Raw genomic sequence first — 20715 nt, 5'->3', positions numbered from 1 at the left:
AAATATAGTCTTAAAATTAATTATCGTTTTTTACTTGCATACAATATTTGTTAAATAAAATGACGAAAATTTAAAACAACGTGGCTTTAAAAAGTATACTTAACATGAACGCTACTAAAAGATGACGACATGTCGTAATAATAAAGCAAACGGTGAAAGTTTTTATCACCAGATGCTGCCAAAGTGTAACAGGTATATTTTATCAACATGCTTAGGAATTCTAACAAACACTACAGACCATTACATACAGTTTTTTATATCAAACAAACAGTAGGTGTTGTATATATTTTATAATTTTTTTATGCCCGCATATGTTTTATAATTTTTTATTCGCATTGAATTAAAATAAAAACAAATTGAAAAAAAAAGTCTACGTTTTAGTTATAACAGAAGAGGGATATGTACGTTCTTCTAAACAGCTCAGTCTATACTGAGCTATATCTATATATAACTTGTACTATAAAGATTTTAATATAACAATACGTATATATACGACTTTGATGTACGTATAAATTTGTGCTTAATAAGTAATTATTCTGATCGCAAACATAATATTTACACAATTAAAATCTAAAGCCTCAATCAGTCTTTCAAAGACGGGTTACAATATACCATCTGTCGATATTCAATAAATTCTATAAAGCCTGTGGCTGAAACCTATTGTATCAGTATTTAGGTCATTCCATTTCATCTGTCAAACGAAATTCAGGCGGAATAAATACAATGTTGTTTTTCCAATTGCTTATAACGCTTGAATGTGGAATATGATATCAATGTAAAATCCACACTTTGTTTACATTCTAGATCAGATGCTGTAAGGCAATCATGTAAATTGTAAAAGATTTACGTATCCTACATATACAACACTTTAACTTTTGCTGCATTTACTGCATTTAAAAACACGATGTTAGTGGTTTAAGCTACCCCTACTACGGTACAATGGATGTAAGGTTAGGGGTCAATGAATTAACCGCAAATATCTCTAAGGACCGACCCATATATCGAATAGCTCAGTCTCACCACATAAATAATCCCTTAACTTTAATTAACGACAGAATCTAAATATTAGTAGAAACAACTACGTTTTGAGTTACTTAAGTCAGTTACTGAACAGAAAGATAAATCACCCAAAAGGAAATCAATAGTGAGAGTATTCAAATGCCGAACAACCAGTGTCTGGGCTATTTTAAGCAGTCGAGATACTTCCGAAACTATTTTAGTGCAATATCGTGTCGTCCGAGGAACGAAGCTTAAACATCTCGATATAGAATTCACGTTTTAGACTAAAGGAATTCCTACCGACACGTCTCGTTGGCGACACGGACGTTATGTATGTTGGAAATACCATGCGCAACCGAAATATCTGGGAGCTGTTTACTTTACACTATGAATAAAAAAATTATTACAATTTTGACAAATATAATTATCGTTACCAGGTGCAGGCTGAATGTTTTATATATCCAACCCCAGTTACAGTATGTCTTTAAATTCTTAATAAACTAAGTTAAATAACTTACCATTTCCAGAATTGTGGATCGCCTTTATCGCCTTTTTAAGTTTCGCTAGGCCGTCTCGATCGAAATCCAGAGTCTGCAACCAATATGTTTGTTTTAAAGTTACCCAAACTCAAATAAAACAGGAAACTTGGACATTAACCTGAAGTGTTTTCATCGTTATTTGATACGCAAGTTACATGCTTTTAAAAAGAGTAAAAAGTATGCATATTCCTGCACACTCAAACCAACATGACTTGACCTTGTTTTTTTTTTTATCAATGCCTGTGATATAAAGAGTTCACAATAGGACCCACGAGCCATTCAATTCCGATGCGCAACAAACATCTGCCGCACCAGCCGGCAATTAATCAGTACCCCTCGAAATTGAGCAAGCAGGACTAACTTAAATAAAACTCACTTTATTTTCAGCTCCACTTACTTAATAATAAACACTGCCCTTTTAACGATACGTGCATTTGAGAATATCCGACGCGTTTAGTTTAAGAGCGGCTAAAAATGAGCATAACAATTTAAAACCTTAAGCAAATTATTTTAAAAGAAATAAAAATAATAAAAGGAAATAAAACTGCCGCTGCAGCAAGCTTATTAAAATCTCATTATAAATTGTGTCACAAACATTCTCTGTAACGTATCAAGCTGTTTACATTTTTTGCTACTACAAGGCATTCCTAGTTCTACAGGTTTACGCAAACTCTGCCCTTTTAGCGTTCGTCTGTCTACAATTAGGTCATGAAGCCGCACATTCTTTGCATATCAACAGAAAATACAACAATAATGTAGCAATCGGTATAATACACAATGAGATATAAAACGTAAACAACAAATAAAAAACAGCGCATCTCATTGTTATTAAATCGTCGAGAGAACTTTAACAGAGTAATGTAAAATGCTTCTATTATTTTTAGACTATAATTTTTACGTAGGTATATTGTTTTATGAATCATATGAATAAATGGTACATACGCCCTTGCTCTCGCGATAATAACGTAATAATTATTATTATCGATTGCAATAAAATGAATAAAACTTTTGCTCCGATCAAGTGCTTATCACGTACGAGCGAGTATAACCGTGAAATCGCTAATCGTACTACAATTGCATCCGATTTACTATTACGTATTATCCATAACAAAATGTATGTACTGGACAATTTTTTAGTATGCTCAATCGTACAATAAAGAAAATATATTTTTTTTTACATAAAAATTTCAAATGGAAATACATCGCATATGCGTTAAGCAAATCGCAAGCTGATTTTAAAAAGTAAACTGTATCTGTTTTAATACATAGATAGTATATACCTACGATGATAATTTACGTCTAAAAAGTTAGTAAGTCTATTTGTATTTTAATGTTGTATGGAACTGACGTTTACAACATGACCTTAATATTTTGATCACTTAGCTCATCTTAGGCCATCGACTATTTACATTAAATCTGTAACATTTTAGTAAGTAAGGTTTATTATATTTATATTTGCATTCCACACACTTATTAACAAGAAAAATATAAACAAAGACATGCTGCACACGCGGAAGTTTTTTCACGAAACAAAACAATGGGTTACACAAGATTTAACGACACTGTTTACTGATATAAACACAAATACACAATAATATAATCACCATAATTATCTATATTATTAATGGCATATTGTATTAAACTGTTTGTATTGTGTAGGTAATAATAATGTTTTGTAACTTAACTGTGAACGAGAGTTACACATCGTCCTCCTCTCACGATTATGACTCATTTCAATGCAATTACCGAACTTTTATTCGTTCTTGATCTTGGCATTTGACTCATACAAAGATTATTATTATTATGTTCGATAAGCTATATTTACTATTGTTACGTTTTATGTTGATCTGATATTATAGAGTCGCGTCGTAATATATATTTTTTGAATATTGTTTAGTAACTTTGTGCTTTTTATATATAAACACTAGCTGATCCGGTAAGCGCGGTTCTTCTTTATTCTTACCATTTAGGAGTATGAAATAGAGATGTTGACCGATTCGCAGACCTACATATCAGGTATGGCACACAAAATTTCATGAGAATCGGCCCAGCCGTTTCGAAGGAGTATGGTTACGAACATTGTGACACGAGTGTGAGAGAAGATAATATAATACTGTCAAGCGTAGTGGGGATAAGATGTATAGTATCGCAGTTAAGCAGGTTGCAGTGTTTGAAAGCAAAAGAAATTTTATCAAATCAAGTGGAAAGTAAATGAAAACACATAACAAAAACGGGTATGTCGGAATATATTAATTCGATAGCGAAAGGCGTTGACCTTGTAACCCGAGACGATGACGAGTATTCTGGTTGCACTCTTTGTACGAAGCTCCAAGTATCACATGTCAATAAGTACCATTAAATTCCTACGAACATCATCATAATAGGATAGTCGGGATAAGTCATTCGACTAAACAAAGGCGCATGAATTGCTCTCGAGTCTCGACTCGCTGCATGTATGTTGTTTCGAAATATTATTTCAGAATTATTTATTTTATTTGGTTCTAGTACATACACATAACTAAAATTATTTTTGTTGGTACCATGAAAGTGATTAGCTTCTTACAAACCTAGTTTCACGAGGATACCAATAGACTTCTATATTAAGTACTTCTATATTGAGTAGAGCTAAAGTACTTCTTTATTTATAAAAAAGCTGATGCCGCGATCGCGTAGGTCTCAATTCACTATGACTAATACTTTGAAGATTAGTATTTGGTGTTTATTAACTTCGAGCAATGTAATTGTTCATACTGTAGTGAAAGGTCATACTGTAGTAGCAACTACAGAATCAGGCTGTGCAAAGAACACATATTTTACCTTTTTCTAAATATATATTGAAATTGAAAAAAATGAGTTCTTTTGAAAATTGGTAGACTATAATTTTACTTATGTCTACAGAAATTGAACTCATGACCACTTGCAGGCCAAAGTCAAATAAATTGTCTATTATCTATTTGTATCTACAATACTTTAATTATAGCTAATTTTCTTTCTGCATCTATTCACAAGTCTAATTCACATATAAAAAAACATACAATAAAGTATGTATGTATTTTAGTCACATGACATTGGGAGTCATATTCAACATTGAAGAGCTGTGAACATAATTTCATAAAAAGAGAAAGTAAAAGACATAAGTCAGGTTTGTGATGCTTATATCTATATATAATATATACAATACTTTCGCTTGATCTTAAATCTTTCCATACAATATGTGTATTTCATCTTATCATTATTGTAGTAGTATATAATTCATTTTTCAATTTAATGGTGTGGGATAATTTTATTTAACTATCAAGTATATACTTAATGTACAAAAACAATATAGTTTTTGCAGGAAGAAGCAGGTTACTAGTTCAACTGTTTTATATTTGTTTGATTTTATACCTGAGCTGATTGTAATGATTTTTTTTTTTTTATTGGATAGCTGGCCTTTTGTCTATTGTACTATGTCCCATTTAAATTTGGTGTAATCTTGACAATTTAAAGGAAATTTAGTTTATTGTATAAAATAATTATTTTGTACAAAGGCAAGGAAAATAAATTGACAAATGTTAAAATATGTGATGCATTGACTCATCCAAATGTTGAAATTTTCAATTTAAAGGAAATTTAGTTTATTGTATAAAATAATTATTTTGTACAAAGGCAAGGAAAATAAATTGACAAATGTCAAAATATGTGATGCATTAACTCATCCAAATGTTGAAATTTTCCTAATTTTAATGCTTCTAAAAATATAATCAAATATTTTCCTGAACTTATTTTTCAACATAATTGCAACTTCAATCTTCTATTTATACCAAAGGATATTGAATTTATCTTTGCGATACCTACCAGTAATTAAATATTTTTATCACCCTTTAGTTTAGTTATAGGAAACAAGTATTTAAATAAATACATACGACTGACACATGCCATGAGTACCATGCCATCTCATGAAAAATATTTCAGTTTTTTTATTTATCCAAAAAGGAGAATCATCAATCATCTATTATAAAATACATCATACTATAAACATTAGATAATCAAATAGTACTCAATAAATAAAATGATTGTAGTCTACTACCCTATTGCAAAAGCATGGGCAATAAAAGAAAACAAATATATAAAATTATTTGCAACCTGGAGATTACCCCTTTGTGGGATTGGTTTACAATTTCATTTTATGAATAGTACCACAGTAGAAGCAGCAAAGTAGCACTATGTTATTTTAGGGCATCAACGAACCAGCTAACCAATTAATTTTTTTTTATATAATATTCTTTTTTAGAAATCTTTCTAGTTGTTTTAATTCATAAAAATAATTCAAATTTCTCATTCATTAATTTAGACTAATAATTTACTTAATATAATATATTCAAGTATATATAATAATAAATATAAGTACATATAATAAAAAGAAAAGCAGTGGATATATCAAATGCTCTTTTACATCATTTGAAATTTTATAAATTTTTCAATGTAGGGAAAAAAATAATAAATACTTATTGAGTGTACACATGCAGGCTGTATATCTGTATTCTGTATATTTATCAAGGAGATACCTAGATAATAACGAGTACATGACTGTACAGTACTATAAATTTAAATATTTTGCTTTATTTAAATAGCTACGAGAAAGAGATGAGATAACAGATCAGGAAAAAATTTAAATATAAAACGATCCATTAAAGTATTTTCAACTACGATCTACTACAATAGTCAGAAACTTAAGAATTTAGATATATTGAAGCGTATATTCAAATGTTTTTGGGGATATCATACCTCTTCCAAAGCGTTGATGGTTTGTCGACATTGTGGTATACGGGAAACAAAAGTAGAAGTTGTGGGCGAATTATAATCCTCTCTTGTTTCCTCTATAAATTCGCCAATGCCAATAAGACCCGGCATGTTGACCACAATGAACAATCAGTTAAAAACTACACACAAACCTAGTCACGTAAAACACATCCGTACCAACAATCGTACCAATCAGAGTAAAGAATTTTCAACATTTTCAAAATCAAGAATATTTGAACACATTATGGACACTAATTCAAAGCACTTGCGATTTTAAAAACAATTTCGCATTTAAAATATCAAACAAACACACCCGCGCTCAGCAACACAAATGAACAAACTGATTGAACGATTTATGAATGAAATAAAATGAATGAGTTGCGTCTTGACATTGACTGAAGTACCAAAAAAATTCAGTGTATTATATATTGTATTATTGCACTGGGGCTGTAGCAAATTATAGCAAAGCAGTCCATAATTAGAATATAGATTCTTATTGAATTTAAACTTAATGACATTAAAAAACCAATAAAATGTTAAATACTACGTTTCGTTCTATGTGATCCTTCTATTTTAAATTTAATGTGCATTATAAGTTTATAGAACTTAAGGCTTCCATTAATAATTATAAATAACATTTTTATAGACAATTTTATGTAAATAGCAAGTAAATATTATTCAATAATATAAAAAATATATATTGAACTATATACAATAGAATGAAAGAGTGTGAGCGATTGAGCTGTTGATCTGGTGCAACCATAGACTATACGTGCATTAGATATATTACCATTCTATCATACACAAAATGACACCTTAAGTGTCTATGGTGGATGTACTTGTACAAGCACATGATCGAGTTCGCCAGCTTTACATATTTTCGACAATATTAGGGAAAGGTATTGTTTTTCTTACTTGTTTAGTATAATGTTATCCGTGGTTAGGTAGATATATTTGCGATGTTGTTGTCCGTTCCTTCCCTTCTGCTGCGTTATTGGGAATAAAAAAATTACATCAATAGAAAGAAATAGAGAAAAGATAAACGTACTACAGATGTATCAATGAATTCTTCATTTTTGTATGTATATTATGTAAACATATTACAAACAGCCTACAGAAGAAAATTATAAAATTGAAATTGTAAACATTGAAATGACAACATTGTTATAAATGTCAAACGACAAATCATTTATGTCAATCAAATTAAAAACATAATGACGGAGTTGTCACGAGGTAAGTTTATCAAGAATTATTTATTTGATACCTTAACTAAAACGCTCCAATTATTTCTTTATGAAATCTTATCATTGCACTCTATTAAGAAATACAATTTCTTTAATGTAATAGTTTTATACGCTGTTTCTTTTTTTCAAAACATTGCAGAAATTGGTGAAATTTGGACTCGATTGTTCGACCATAGACCGTTTTTAAATGGAGAGATTAAGTTTATGTTAAAAGAATTTGAGGTATGACAAATAATTTATAAAACAAGACAAATATTGTTTCAATAAGTAAATTATTATGTACATAAAGGAAAATAGATACAGGAAAAAAATATATTGTATAGTACAATATATTTTTTTCCTGCATCAATTCAATAAATTTGTATTGTGTAACAAAATACATATATTATATTTTCAGGAAAAACGTGGTGACAGAGAAGTTGAAAATCTTTTCAATATTCTAGAAAATATAACAGATATCAAAGACACCCAATTGGATAAAATTCAAAGAAGCTCAAAGACTGCATTACCTGTCCTAAGTGAGAAATTACAACAAGCTTTAACACTAACTGAGGAAGTTGAGAAGGACTATCTTGAAATACAACAGGTACCAGATTGAGTCAGTCCAACTTTCCACACATGATAACTAAGGGAATGATGGAGATTTTTACATTTTTGTTAGATAATTAATTAGGAATCATTTTTCAAGTTGATCTAGATGTGTAGACCTGTCTGGTCTGGTCTGGTCTGTACCCTGCGGTTTCACTTGCATAAGTCTATATCCCAAACTAATACTGGTATAAAAAGTTGCCTATGTCTTATTCCAGTTGTATAGCTTTCTATGTACCAATCATTGCATTTGATTCAGTAGTTTTTGATTGCAAGATTAACAAACCTACATACACATACATCCATCATCACAAAATTTCACATTTATAATATTAGGAGGACATATGTCCATGCATATTTTCTTACATTACATGTAAGTAAATGTAGCAGCATAAATTGTGAAGTGTTTGGAGAAATGCATACTTACACATATATTTTTGTATAATTTTTTTTTTTTCAAAACCAGTTGAGAGCTATTGATTAAATAAGCAAAATTAATTGCGGTTGGTATTCCATTATGAGGATATCTGAGGGCTGGATAAATGAGTTCCCCAAGTTTATAATAATAAATAAAAATTTATTATATTTTACGTTAGTTACATACATAATGCAATAATTTAATATTTTTTAGGAGTGTGCCAAAAAGCGCCTTGAAAATAAAGAGAAGCGACAAAAGGAATGGGATCAGTTTATTGATGATATGAACTTTAAGTGTCAGAGAATTGATAATACATTTGAAGAAAAAGAAGAGGAGTTGAGAGATTTATACGCAGATCTTAATCATAAACTTAACATAACTAATAATTAAGCCATGGATCTTAAGGGCTCTCTTGTTGATACACACCTAAGAATATATCCCACTGAAGTTTTAATTAAGTTTTTAAAAACAATTCATGTAACAAAAGATGTTCCTACAAACATTGCTCTTATAATTAAAGGTGAAAATAGATGTACTGTTACTTCCAGTGATAATGTTGATACAAAAACTGTTCAGCTTACTGACAAAGATTATGAAAATTTAAAAAAAGTTAAAGAGGTCATGAACAAATTGAATCCAGATGAACATAATATTGAATCTGAATCAAAAAATAAGGAAAATGATAATTTGGGAGAAGAAGATTCTAAGGGGAATACAAAAACAAAGAATGATAATAATCTTGAAGATTCTGAAGAAACTAATGAAAAGGAGGAGTCCCAAGTTAAGGCTGAGGATGAGGTATTGTCAGATGAAAATAAAAAATTCCTCATTACTTCTGATTTAGATTGGCTATATATTTACATTAAGAATAAAAGGGGCAAAGGAGAAGAAATGCCACATTTGCATGAACTCCTGGAAGGTGTTGATATTAAAATGCCTGATAATAAAATTATAAAGAGAAATCCTGATCTCGAAGCAAGGTGTGTGAAATTGAGAGCACAGCAAGAGGCCCGCGAATATAGAAAAATGACTAAAGGTGTTGATAATGTAAGAATAAGATTTCCAGAGGACAGTATTTCATATCAAAGTTAGTATTTTATGAAACAATTCACCTCAAAATACCATTTCCAAGACTGATTTATTAGGCACAATTTCCTCTTAAACAAACAATTTTTGTTATATCCTTTCAATTAAGAATTTTTTACTCTCTCACTAATAATAATGTTGATTTTATATTTATTACCAATACTATACCAATTGTATATCAATTGTAGCTGAATTATTTGCACTAATTATATATATTTTTAACAATTTACTAATTCCTTTATTATTTTCAGTGAAACAACTAAATCGACATCTGATTGCTATTGGTCAATTTTTACTCTCAATATTTGCGGGATTCCTCTTTGGCTTCCGTGGAGTCGAATGGATGGTTGGAAATTTAGATTTTGGATTTCGATTGTTGCTGGGTGTCATGTGTGCACTTATTATAGCCCTTGCTGAAATATATTTCCTAGCCAAAAAACTAAATGAAGAATTATCTGTACCAGAAACTGTACAGCTTGGTGGCCCTGCTAAGTTTGCTAATGATGTCAATAATTATATATCTAATGCAATTAAACCTAGTACTGATAAAGAACATAAAGATTAAGTTTATTCCAGAATTATATAAAGTAGTTATAATATGTATGTTTAAGTGTTGCTGTGCAAATGATGCAACTACAATTATAATCCTGTTGATTGATATTTAAAATTAAAAAAATGTAAGCTATATTATTTATCATATTATTATCCCCTCTATTGTGCCGATACACAGATATAAAATTTTAAATTAAAAAAATGCTGTACTAAGTTCTTTAATACATATTTTTATGGAGTTCTTTAATTAAAAAAAAAAAACGTAAATATGGCAATAAAGGCTATAAATTAAAATATTCACTATTATGTGCTTACCTGATTAGATAAACAATCATTTATGTATAATGGTAAATTTTCATGGGACTGATAATAACGTGATATTTTATACAGAAGCTGTGTGTATTTTTATTTCTTTGATAAAATAAAATTAGAAAACATTTCAATTTCAAATTAGATAAGAATTCTAATAAACAAAAATATGATTAAAGATGAGCTGTTGGTATGGATACCTATTAGCTGCGCCCCGCGGTTTCACCCGCGTAAGTCCGTATCTCGTAAGAATATCGGGATAAAAAGTTTCTCATATGTTATTCCAATTGTCCAGCTGTCTACATACCAAATTTAATTGCAATCTGTTCAGTAGTTTTTGCGTGAAAGAGACACACACATTACTTACACACCTTACAAACTTTCGCATTTATAATATAAGTAGGATAGGACTAGTAGGACAAGTGGACAATACAATTTTAAATTAGTTAGCAACACCACTTATTATTCTGTGGCAGCACTAAGTCCTGTCATTGTCATAAGTCATTGGGTGACGACTGACGTGACTATTTTGTTTTTGAACAAAACAAACCTGTTCATTCGTATTGCACAACTGAGTAATATTTTTCTCCAATGTTCGGTAAGTGATGAATCATTAAAATTGAAAACATTCAACGTATGTATATAACCGAAGAACACTGGACGAAATCCACCATACATAATATTGTTCTCGCTGACGCGCGCAGTCACTTGTGTTTTGTTGTGAATTGTTATCGTGTTGTATTGATTTTGTCTTTTGTGTACGAGGTATGTATTTCGTATAGATTTAGATAATTTTTTTTTGTATTTCATTTAATATAAATAATAATAAATGTGTAATTTACCTCGTTTTAATAGCATTCGTATTTCGATCTCTCTTAAGTTTTCAAGTACTTATTAATTACTTAGACTAGATGGCTAGAGCGTAGAGGTACCACAAAATGGCCTCTTTGAAAACCATCGCGTCATAGTGGATGATATTACATGAATTAACATTATTGTTTTTATTTGTGTCATAGTAAGCTTTAACTTGATTTAAATTATAGCTCAGAAAACAAGAATGGAGGTTCAATTTAAAGTTTATACCTTTTGGAATGGGAGTGATAAACCAGAAGTAAGGAGGTTTGGGATTGAAAAAGGTGTTGTGACAAGCTTTCCGTATTTGCATGCTAAACTTCAAGATATTTATCCTAAGCTTAGAGGAAAGAGCTTCACTGTCTCTTGGAAAGGTTTGTATCTGTTTTCTTGAAAATGATGTTTTTTTTATTATCCCAATAATTTTTGGCTGTAATTGCAAAACTAAATTTAATTTTATGTAATTAACAATTATGGATTTATAGGTATGTCTAAAAAATATAAAATCAAGCATTTAACTACTTTTAAATTAGAAAAATATAGAGTATTAGAGAGTAAAAAAAGGTAAAAATGAATAAAAACAAATATTTTTGAATAAACAGATGAAGAAGGTGATGACGTGACTATTTCATCTGATGATGAATTGATGATTGCTCTGACATCAATGTCAGATGATTTGAAACGGCTTCATGTACACCTCAAGGAGGACAGCAGCAATGATGATTGTGATATTGTTATAACTGCTGTTGCTGATAATAACCCTGGACGTAAGTAGTTTTTTCTAATAGATGAAATTGTGGCATACATATGCAATCCTTTATCAAATTGTTTAATGATTAAGTGTCATTAAAAATTGAATTTTATTTTGTTAATGTTTCGAGTTAAATTAATTTTGAAATTTGTGGAAAACTTAAATTTTAACTGATATAGTGATATAACCAAATTTTTATCATTTTTGTCCTTTGTAATTTGAGAGCCTTTACTTTATAAGATTTTTCATTTATTAACAAAGATTGTTCTTTATTCAGCGTCCTCTGGGCAAAGTGTTCCACACAGCGGTGTAGTGTGTGACGGCTGTGAAGTTCCTATAACGGGTTTCCGCTACAAGTGCACCTTCTGTGACGACTATGACTTGTGTTCCAAGTGCGAGTCTGCTGGTCTCCACCCTGAACATTGCATGGTGCGAGTGCCTGTACCCACACTGCCTGTAAGTTTTGTCTTGTGTAAATTTGAAATAAATTTCATCATTTTATATTTGTTTGCAAAGTAATACTGAGTCATGTCTTTATGATTACAATAAATTAACATAAATAGTGGTCATGTCGAAATATACATAAGTAAAATGTGCTGAAGTGATGTGTTTTTGATTAGAAGGGTTTTTATTAACAAAATTATTTTGGTGTGTAGTAATAATTTTAGTGACTTGCAAGTTTCAGTATATTGCACCATTATTACAAATTTGCTCAACAACAGTCACTGTAAAATTAATTTTAAATTTTCAACAAAACCAGTCAGCTGTGAGTTAAACTGGTTTACCTTGGATTCTGTGCATAGTTTTAACATTTTTGTCCCTACAAAATAATTTGAATTAACACAAAGATGTAGATACATTTAATATTCATAAATAATTAGTTGACACTAGTTTGATGATTTTCTATTTGATTGCATAAGGCTTTATATTAGTATATATAACACTTTTTTGGTACTCTTGTAAATTCGCAGTAATTTAAACGAGCGTAAGTGCAACGAACTGGAAATTTTCCATCCGCTTGAGACATACATGTGGCCTCTGTATTCAATTATTAATAATTGACGCACATATTTTACTTTGATAATTATGAAGTTTTTGTGTATCCAGCTTTATTACTTCAACTTTGAATTTTCTTTGTTGACTGGTAATGGATCATGAATCTCATCTGACCGGTTCACGTGTTCAAACACGTGACTCAAATATAAATGCATAATATATAATTACAGCGCACCGTTATCAAGGCGGCGGTAAAACGATCGCGCCATTTTCTGAAAACATTGCATGCGATTAACGAGGAACATTGCAAGAAGCAACGTCATGAGAGTAGTGAAAGTAAGCGGCGTGAGCATCATGGCCACCACGGCCACCATCGCCGTCAGGCCCGTGACGAACACCAACGCCGGCCACGCACCAGCTGGCTAGAAACATTCGCCACTTATATGAATGAATTTGCCAACCTTGCTGGAGATGTTGGAGTTGAAACGGAACATGTTGCTAATGCAAACCAAGAAAACTCTGCTGCTAAAGAAGCTCCAAAAGCACAAGCACCCAAGGCACAAGCTAGCGCATCCGCTTCGGCCGCGACATCGGAAAATGCTCAGCAACAATCGTCCACTAGAGGACCTCAGTGCCCTTTCACGCCAGAGAATTTGAACATTGACAACATTCAAAAACTGTTTAATTTATATATGAACGGAAACCTAAATGCGTTTATGCCACAACAACCATCGACATCTGCTACAGAGGAAAAGACTGATGATGTGGAAATGGGCCAAGGGGACAGGAAGGCGTCCAACGCTGATAAGCAAAGTGTGACTTCCGAAGTATCTTCTACTTCTAACGCAACAGCAGAGTCTAAGAAAGAGGACTCACCTGATAAAACTGATGAGTGGACCGTTATCAATAATGACAAAGGTGCGTTTTATACAGGGATGTACAAAGTAGTTTAAGAAATGTATTCAAATAATTTTGTACTTTCAAAAAGATCACATCTCTAGGTTTATATCATAACTAGCTGCGTCCCGCGGTTCCACCCGCGTAAGTCCGTATCTCGTCGGTATATCGGGATAAAATTATATATGTTATTCCAGTTGTCCAGCTGTCTATGTACCAAATTTCATTGCAATCGGTTCAGTAGTTTTTGCGTGAAAGAGCAACAAACACACACACACACACACATCCTTATAAACTTTCACATTTATAATATTAGTAGGATATAGTATAATAGTTCGAAAGTAAAAAATAAAAATTATATATATTAAACTCTTATTTGTGATTAACATTTAATTTTCCTTCCTAATGTATTGTTCTTGACTGAGTGACCATGGTCATCATGTGGTATAATTGGTATTTTCATTTTACTTACCTTTTTTAGATCTTATTGATTCTGATGCCAAGGCTCCTGGCACAGAACCAAACCCTCCAATTGGTTTTAACCTTCCTGAAGAATTCCAAAATCGTGTGCAAATTAACGAGGGCCAAAGCCTCTACCCGCCTCTCAATGCTGCCACAGCTGGTAAGTGTTATAACTTTTTTTTTTCTTATGTCATAGCGGGCAACTGAGCTGGTGGTTCGCCTGATGGTAAACAATCACCACCGAACATGAACATTCGCAGAGACTCAGATCTCTGAGTGCGCTGCTCGCTTTTAAGGGAAAAGGGATAAGGAAAGGATTGATGACTGGAAAGAAGGAATGGACTGGGAAGGGCTAGGAGAAGGAAATAGGCTTATTATAGGCGATAACTCTCAAAAAGCTATTAAAATATAATTTGTGTTTGTAATTCATTTAAAATGTAAATACATTTATATATCACAATACCATTATGAATAATATAACACTGGGATACTAAATGTTAATCTAATGATTTCATAATAACATTACCCATAAAGCCCCAGCATGTGACCTTTTTTCTTTAATACTCATTTTTATTACTAAATACAAATCAATTATTGTTTGTTATTGTTAATAGTTTCCCATAATCTCAGGTGGATATAAAATAAATTTCAATATACATTGATCAATATTCACAACATTCAAGTACTCATATCATTATTTGTCATTTTAATATTTAGTGTTGAATCCCAAAGAGCCTGAGGTGAAAGTTCCAGAAAAACCAAAGCCGAGTGCTCCGGAACAACCAAAATCTAAAGATGCTAGTAAGCCAACATCGGCCAATGGTTCTCGCCAGGAAAGACACCCAAGTAAGTATTTACTGTTGAAGTGTCTGTATAAAAATATAGCGATAAACTTATTATCATAGCTTATTAGGTGATCTGGCAAATACTGTTTTTAAAGATAGAATTTCAATTAGTAAAAATCAATCAAATTGTTTGGTTAGAAAAAGTGACATGATAATTTTAAATATATATGTACATATTATAGAATTATAATATATTTGTATTATCAAGTGCCAATTACAAAGGATATTATTAAACATATATTTGAAAAACAATGAGTCAGGACGATAACATTCCAATAATAATTGTTATTTGGTGGCCCACTTTATAATAATAATATTATAACAATATAATAGTATTTGCATAATATGAATATGCATTTGTTTGTTTCATATTATCGTGACAATACTATGAAAGTGAAACTTAATTATAAGAGGCTTAAATTTCATGTCAGTTAATATGTTTGATGGAGCACTTTGATTATTTAACGCGATAAAAAGAAGAAAATAACATGTGTATTTCTTCATTATGCATATTTAGTTTTTATAAAGTATGTAAAATATTTTTCTTGATTTTAATATAAACCTTTTTTTACAGTGTCTCATATTCAAGCAGCCATTGAGCAGATGATATCGATGGGCTTCACCAACGAAGGAGGATGGTTAACCCAACTGCTTGAGAGCAAGGATGGCAATATTGCTGCTGTTCTTGACCTCTTGACTCCTGTCAATGCGAAGAAGTAAATATATTCTCCATGAATATATATACATTGATTATCTATTGCATTATTCTCTATATCTGTTAGATCTGGGGCATCGTATCATAGCCCTTAATAGATACTTCAAATAAACATGTTTTTTGCATAGATAAGATATAAATATCATAAGTTAAAGTTATATTGACAATGGTATTAATTTACCTGAAATTATGACTGAATATCTTGCCTTATTTGTTTCATTAATAATGATTTTAGTTCTTTTATTTTTATTATGGATGCTTTATATAATTGAAAATTGCATACCATTTGGTATTTGCTTTTTTTATTATTATTTCTCATGTTCAAAGAGATATATTTTGTTTAGATATCTTGTTAATATAATTACAACTTGATGACATTTATGTAGCCTTCAATTTAAATATTACGGAAAGAAATAATATGACTGATTATAATACAGGCTTGATAAAGAATGGATAAAGTGTGATGGTTTCATGTAGAAAAATGTTTATTTTCCTTAGAATATAATAAAGGTATATGGGAAACATTGTGTTTTAATTAAAAACCTTTTTGTATAAAAAATATTTATTTAAGAAATCCATACGATTCTTTTTTGTAAGTGTTGGATTCTGCTTTTTCACGTAAAAGAGCTTTTCCAAGTGCTTCGTCTAAACATTTGGCTGCAATACTGAAAACATATTAAGTGGTGCTTAACAGATTATTGCTATCATCTGTTTATGATCATTGCTAGGATTAGAAAAAAAGCAAACCCATACTCCGTTTTTATTAAATTTGCGGGCACTATTTTATTTATATAAAAAACCTGTTGGTACCATTATTCTGATGGTTAGACCTCATGTCAAATTCCGTTTAGCGGTTTTGAACTCGTAAGGTGTTCCATAAAAATGGATATAGTGACAGTACGCGTAGTTCAGGTACACATACTTATGCCTGACAAACGTCACTCTCCTTATTGATGATAAAAATGTGTGGTGTTCGTATTTGTAATGATAATATATAGGAAAAGATTAATTATAGAGTTGCCGATTCTTCTCGGTTAAAGCGACATTCCGATTCGGTGGTAATTTTAAAAAAGATTACTGGCACTTGGCCAGCATTCTAGCCTGAATCCTTATAGCAGGTCCCAGCAGTGTGAACAAAATAATGATGATGATGATGATGATCAATATAGATATTGTAAATACCCTTTCATTACTTACATTCCTTGGCTGACAGCCTCTTTCAGTGTTTGTGAGGCCACACTGCCAGCACCTATCATGCCAATTGTAGTACATTTAGACTTTAAGTCAGGGTTGGTTGTGTTTCCTGTGTAATATGCAGGATTGCCTGATACACCAACAATCAGTGACACAACACTACACTTTTCTTCCTCAGCTGATGGATCAACAACACATTTATCACCAATTTTGCATAATGTGACCTGAAATATATTTAAATATGCTTTTTTTGTCTTATATGAAAGTATTATAGTATTAATGTATTATTAAGTTAAAGTCTATGTACTATATAGTAATTTTTTGTATATTTTCATTTTTCTTATTTGATGTGGTACATAAATATGTTCAATAAATCAAGAAATATGAGAAACATGTGCAAGGGTTTTGTCCTAGTTTATTTTACATTGGCTATAAGATAAAGTTGGTACTATTAATTTTCAGTACTAGGCGCAAAGAAAGAAGGTTGAATATACCAGTAATGGTGCAGTGCCAACATTCAAATGCTTGCTATCAAATGGGTCATCAGACAGTTGTAAATCTACATTTCCGCCATCCATAAGAGCTGCTTTAACAAAAGGTATCCTTGTGTTGAAAAGTGCTGCTTTTACAGCTAAAGACACTGCATCACATAAGTTGCCACCACATTCTAGAATCTGAAAGTTATTAACTGTGGTTGTTATGTTAATCACCAATTGTGAAAAAAATATAAAATAAAAAATATTGATACACAATCTGATTCAAAAACAAACTTAAATCTGTCCTCTATATATATATATATGTTTGTCAAAATTGCATACTAGCTGACACTCAAACACTGTTCTTCCTTACTCTTAAAATTTAGGGGTATGAAAAATGTTTGCTGATTCAGATATATTCAAAATGCACACAAAATTTTATAAGAATCGGTCCAGCCATTTCAGAGGAGTTTGGTAACTAAAATTGTGACACGGGAATTTTATATATAAGATATAATAGATAAATATGTATTAGCTTTTCTATTCTATAGTGTATTTACAAAATGTTCTTAAAGCATAAATTTTAACATCCTAAGCTAGTTGGTCAATATACATCAAAATAAATTTCCCAGTTTGGTGGTAAGGACATTATTTGTTGTTGATTGTGTATCTAGTTGCTGTTTTTGTTGAAGAATGGTCCTTAAAAATAATAACACGACATATCAAATTAGATCTATATCATATTAATCAAGAGGTTCTTGGGTTTGATCACAGATCATAGAAACATTTTTTTTTAAGTGAATGAACTCATACATATAAAAAAAGACTTATTATAGTATGCTGCTAAGAGAATTGTTCAGATTTATCTTTTGATACTTACTAAAATATCAATATACAGTTTCCAACATTGTTTTCCTTCAAATATGCACAATTGTGTTAAATTAAATGCTTGAGAAGAGTGATATGCTCTTTGCAACATGTTCGATATGCTGCTTGCAAGTTGTTCTCCACCTCTACCTTCAAATTCTGGTGTGGCATTTGCAGAACTAGAAACAAAACATTTCAATTGATAAAGTACACGGTTAATATCTCTCATGTGCATTTTGGCAAATCCTCTTGGAGATAATCGTTGAAATTTTGGTTTATTAAACATGTATAATAACTAAACTTAACATGTAGCATAAGGAAAGTAAGAGTTATTATGTATTTAATATCATCGGGCATATTTGAGCTGATTCATATAAGTTTATTATATTATTGAACTTGGTCTCATTTTTCTTTCGGTTTAGGTATTCCTCTTCTAAATATTGGATGGTAAAATATATATATTACATTTAAAAATGCTTACTTTCATTGCAAATAATGAAACATATAAGTAAATGCCTGTTAGTGTCAGTATGATGACCACTTTTTTTGTAGCAAATGATTTTGATCAAGCAGAATAAACATATATTTGTTTGATAGATTTTTTTTATTTTTGATCTTTGTTTTAATCTAATAAAATATACAAGATTATTGCGATTATAAGCATGCAAATCTACAAGTTTATAGAACAATATGGATACTTACCAATCTACAAAGAATTCAATTTTTCCTAGACTAGCTTTGTCAGGATAAGGAACATCAATTTCAGTTTTAACACCCACTAGAATATCTGTATTGGCCAATCGTAAGCGCGCCGAACCACTTGCATGGCTGACTACGTCTGTTTCCAGTTCCATGGGTCTATAGTCAATATTAGATCTCCCATCAGAGCGGAAGTCTTCCTGAAATCACATTAAAATGTTATAGGGTTTCTTCTTGTTAGCAATATACGTATTTATTATATGAAAATAAATCTGTGTTATTATACACCTGTACGCCATGAAGTATATATGTTTTTTCAGTCTGACTTAGTAATATTCCAGCCATTTATTGAATCGAAAACTATGAATAATTGAACAAAAATTATAGTTGTTTTTAAATTACAATTAACTTGTAATTATTAAAAAAATAAGCTCATATAACTTGTAGGTTATGTTTACAAATTATAACTCTATTCACTATTGACATGTGTCAAAAGTCAAAATATAAAGCATTTTAATCAAAAATGACAATGTTGAGCTATTTGTAAATTTTAATAATGGTATGTGAGCCTTAGATCCCACGGGTCGATTGGGCATGTATTTGTTATTTTTTTGTTGATAAAACTAAATGAATTTTTTTAAAATATTTATTGGCTTGGTTACCGAGACCTTTAAGCCAAAAACTAAATGATCACTTATATGAATGATTACCTATGAAAAATTGGCCGTAAGTTTTTAAATTTTTGAAACCAGAATGCGGAGACAAGTGCAGCCTGCGAGTAAAGAACTATTATAGAATAATAATCCATGAATAGGCTAAATGGCGAATGTAGCCTAAGAACAAGATTGTGGCGTAAATACTAAATGTTGTTAAGAAGAAGTCTTAATAATTTAAAACATTGAAACGTTTAGGCAGCTATTACCTAAACGTATGTATTGATACGAAGTTAGGAAGGCAGTCTAAGGTCTATACGCAAACCCACAAGCACAGATAACAATACTACATACTAAACAAGTATGGGCCAAAAATTGTAAATATATCTTCACAAAATGAGGACATATACATACATCGGACGAATGTTTGCACGCAAGTCAGCCACTCAGGAAACACGACGGACAGACTTTTTTAACTTGAAACAATTCAAAATTCTTACAAAACGTGGAGTCTGGCAATCGGTGTTTTAAAGTGAACCTACCATGATCGTCGCTTCGCTTCTCGCTAACCTACTTTCACACAAAACCCTATAATAATGACGAATAATGTATGGTGTTAGTTATATAACTTAAGACTCACTGGACAACTGAACGGATTTTAATGGCTTTTAGCTTCTTGGAATTCCAATTTGAAAATAAGATTAAAATGCATCTAACCGATCAGAGCTAAGGACCAGGGTGAATATTTAGGTAGTAGGAAATAAAATGTCTTTTATACTATCTTTTATTCT

The 20715-nt window shown here is 30.9% G+C and overlaps 5 protein-coding genes across 8 annotated transcripts in view; 3 read left to right on the top strand and 2 right to left on the bottom strand.

Moving 5' to 3' along the window:
* LOC119829277 (arfGAP with SH3 domain, ANK repeat and PH domain-containing protein) overlaps nucleotides 1-6655 on the bottom strand; it is a 41675-nt gene extending 35020 nt beyond the window's left edge. Inside the window, exons 1-2 of one of the 2 annotated variants that reach the window (XM_038351713.1) lie at nucleotides 6306-6655; nucleotides 1518-1590 (exon numbers count right to left, since the gene is read on the bottom strand). In XM_038351713.1, coding sequence (XP_038207641.1) covers nucleotides 1518-1590; nucleotides 6306-6431 — 199 coding nt within the window. In that variant the 5' untranslated portion in view covers nucleotides 6432-6655. The remainder of the gene's footprint in view (nucleotides 1-1517; nucleotides 1591-6305) is intronic. The other variant, XM_038351714.1, reaches the window with a different exon arrangement.
* Nucleotides 6656-7519: 864 nt separating this feature from the next.
* LOC119829665 (biogenesis of lysosome-related organelles complex 1 subunit 5) lies at nucleotides 7520-8999 on the top strand. The gene is made up of 4 exons (XM_038352282.1): nucleotides 7520-7553; nucleotides 7704-7786; nucleotides 7962-8150; nucleotides 8784-8999. The coding sequence occupies exons 1-4, from the start codon at nucleotides 7535-7537 to the stop codon at nucleotides 8958-8960; spliced, it is 468 nt and encodes a 155-aa protein (XP_038208210.1). The 5' UTR covers nucleotides 7520-7534; the 3' UTR covers nucleotides 8961-8999.
* On the top strand, nucleotides 8927-10343 carry LOC119829664. Its single transcript, XM_038352281.1, has 2 exons — nucleotides 8927-9657; nucleotides 9908-10343. The coding sequence occupies exons 1-2, from the start codon at nucleotides 8964-8966 to the stop codon at nucleotides 10219-10221; spliced, it is 1008 nt and encodes a 335-aa protein (XP_038208209.1). The 5' UTR covers nucleotides 8927-8963; the 3' UTR covers nucleotides 10222-10343.
* A 667-nt stretch (nucleotides 10344-11010) lies between these two features.
* Nucleotides 11011-16557, top strand: LOC119829299 (sequestosome-1-like). 3 transcript variants are annotated; one of them, XM_038351751.1, is made up of 8 exons: nucleotides 11011-11115; nucleotides 11561-11743; nucleotides 11972-12136; nucleotides 12398-12576; nucleotides 13347-14034; nucleotides 14495-14635; nucleotides 15208-15321; nucleotides 15895-16557. In XM_038351751.1, the coding sequence occupies exons 1-8, from the start codon at nucleotides 11109-11111 to the stop codon at nucleotides 16038-16040; spliced, it is 1623 nt and encodes a 540-aa protein (XP_038207679.1). In that variant the 5' UTR covers nucleotides 11011-11108; the 3' UTR covers nucleotides 16041-16557. The 3 variants fall into 3 exon arrangements, with proteins under 3 accessions (XP_038207679.1, XP_038207678.1, XP_038207680.1); XM_038351750.1 differs by having other exon boundaries at nucleotides 15193-15321; XM_038351752.1 differs by lacking the exon at nucleotides 11011-11115 and adding an exon at nucleotides 11122-11282 and having other exon boundaries at nucleotides 15193-15321.
* A 28-nt stretch (nucleotides 16558-16585) lies between these two features.
* On the bottom strand, nucleotides 16586-19730 carry LOC119829643 (exosome complex component RRP42). Its single transcript, XM_038352259.1, has 6 exons — nucleotides 19560-19730; nucleotides 19275-19471; nucleotides 18586-18751; nucleotides 17724-17903; nucleotides 17233-17453; nucleotides 16586-16700 (listed from the first exon to the last, which is right to left on the bottom strand). Exons 1-6 carry the CDS (start codon nucleotides 19614-19616, stop codon nucleotides 16598-16600), a joined length of 924 nt encoding a protein of 307 aa, XP_038208187.1. The 5' UTR covers nucleotides 19617-19730; the 3' UTR covers nucleotides 16586-16597.
* Nucleotides 19731-20715: the final 985 nt, after the last annotated feature.

Source organism: Zerene cesonia, chromosome 10 (assembly GCF_012273895.1).
Source record: "Zerene cesonia ecotype Mississippi chromosome 10, Zerene_cesonia_1.1, whole genome shotgun sequence".
Lineage (NCBI taxonomy): Eukaryota > Metazoa > Arthropoda > Insecta > Lepidoptera > Pieridae > Zerene > Zerene cesonia.
This window is presented reverse-complemented; position numbering and strand designations above follow the sequence as displayed.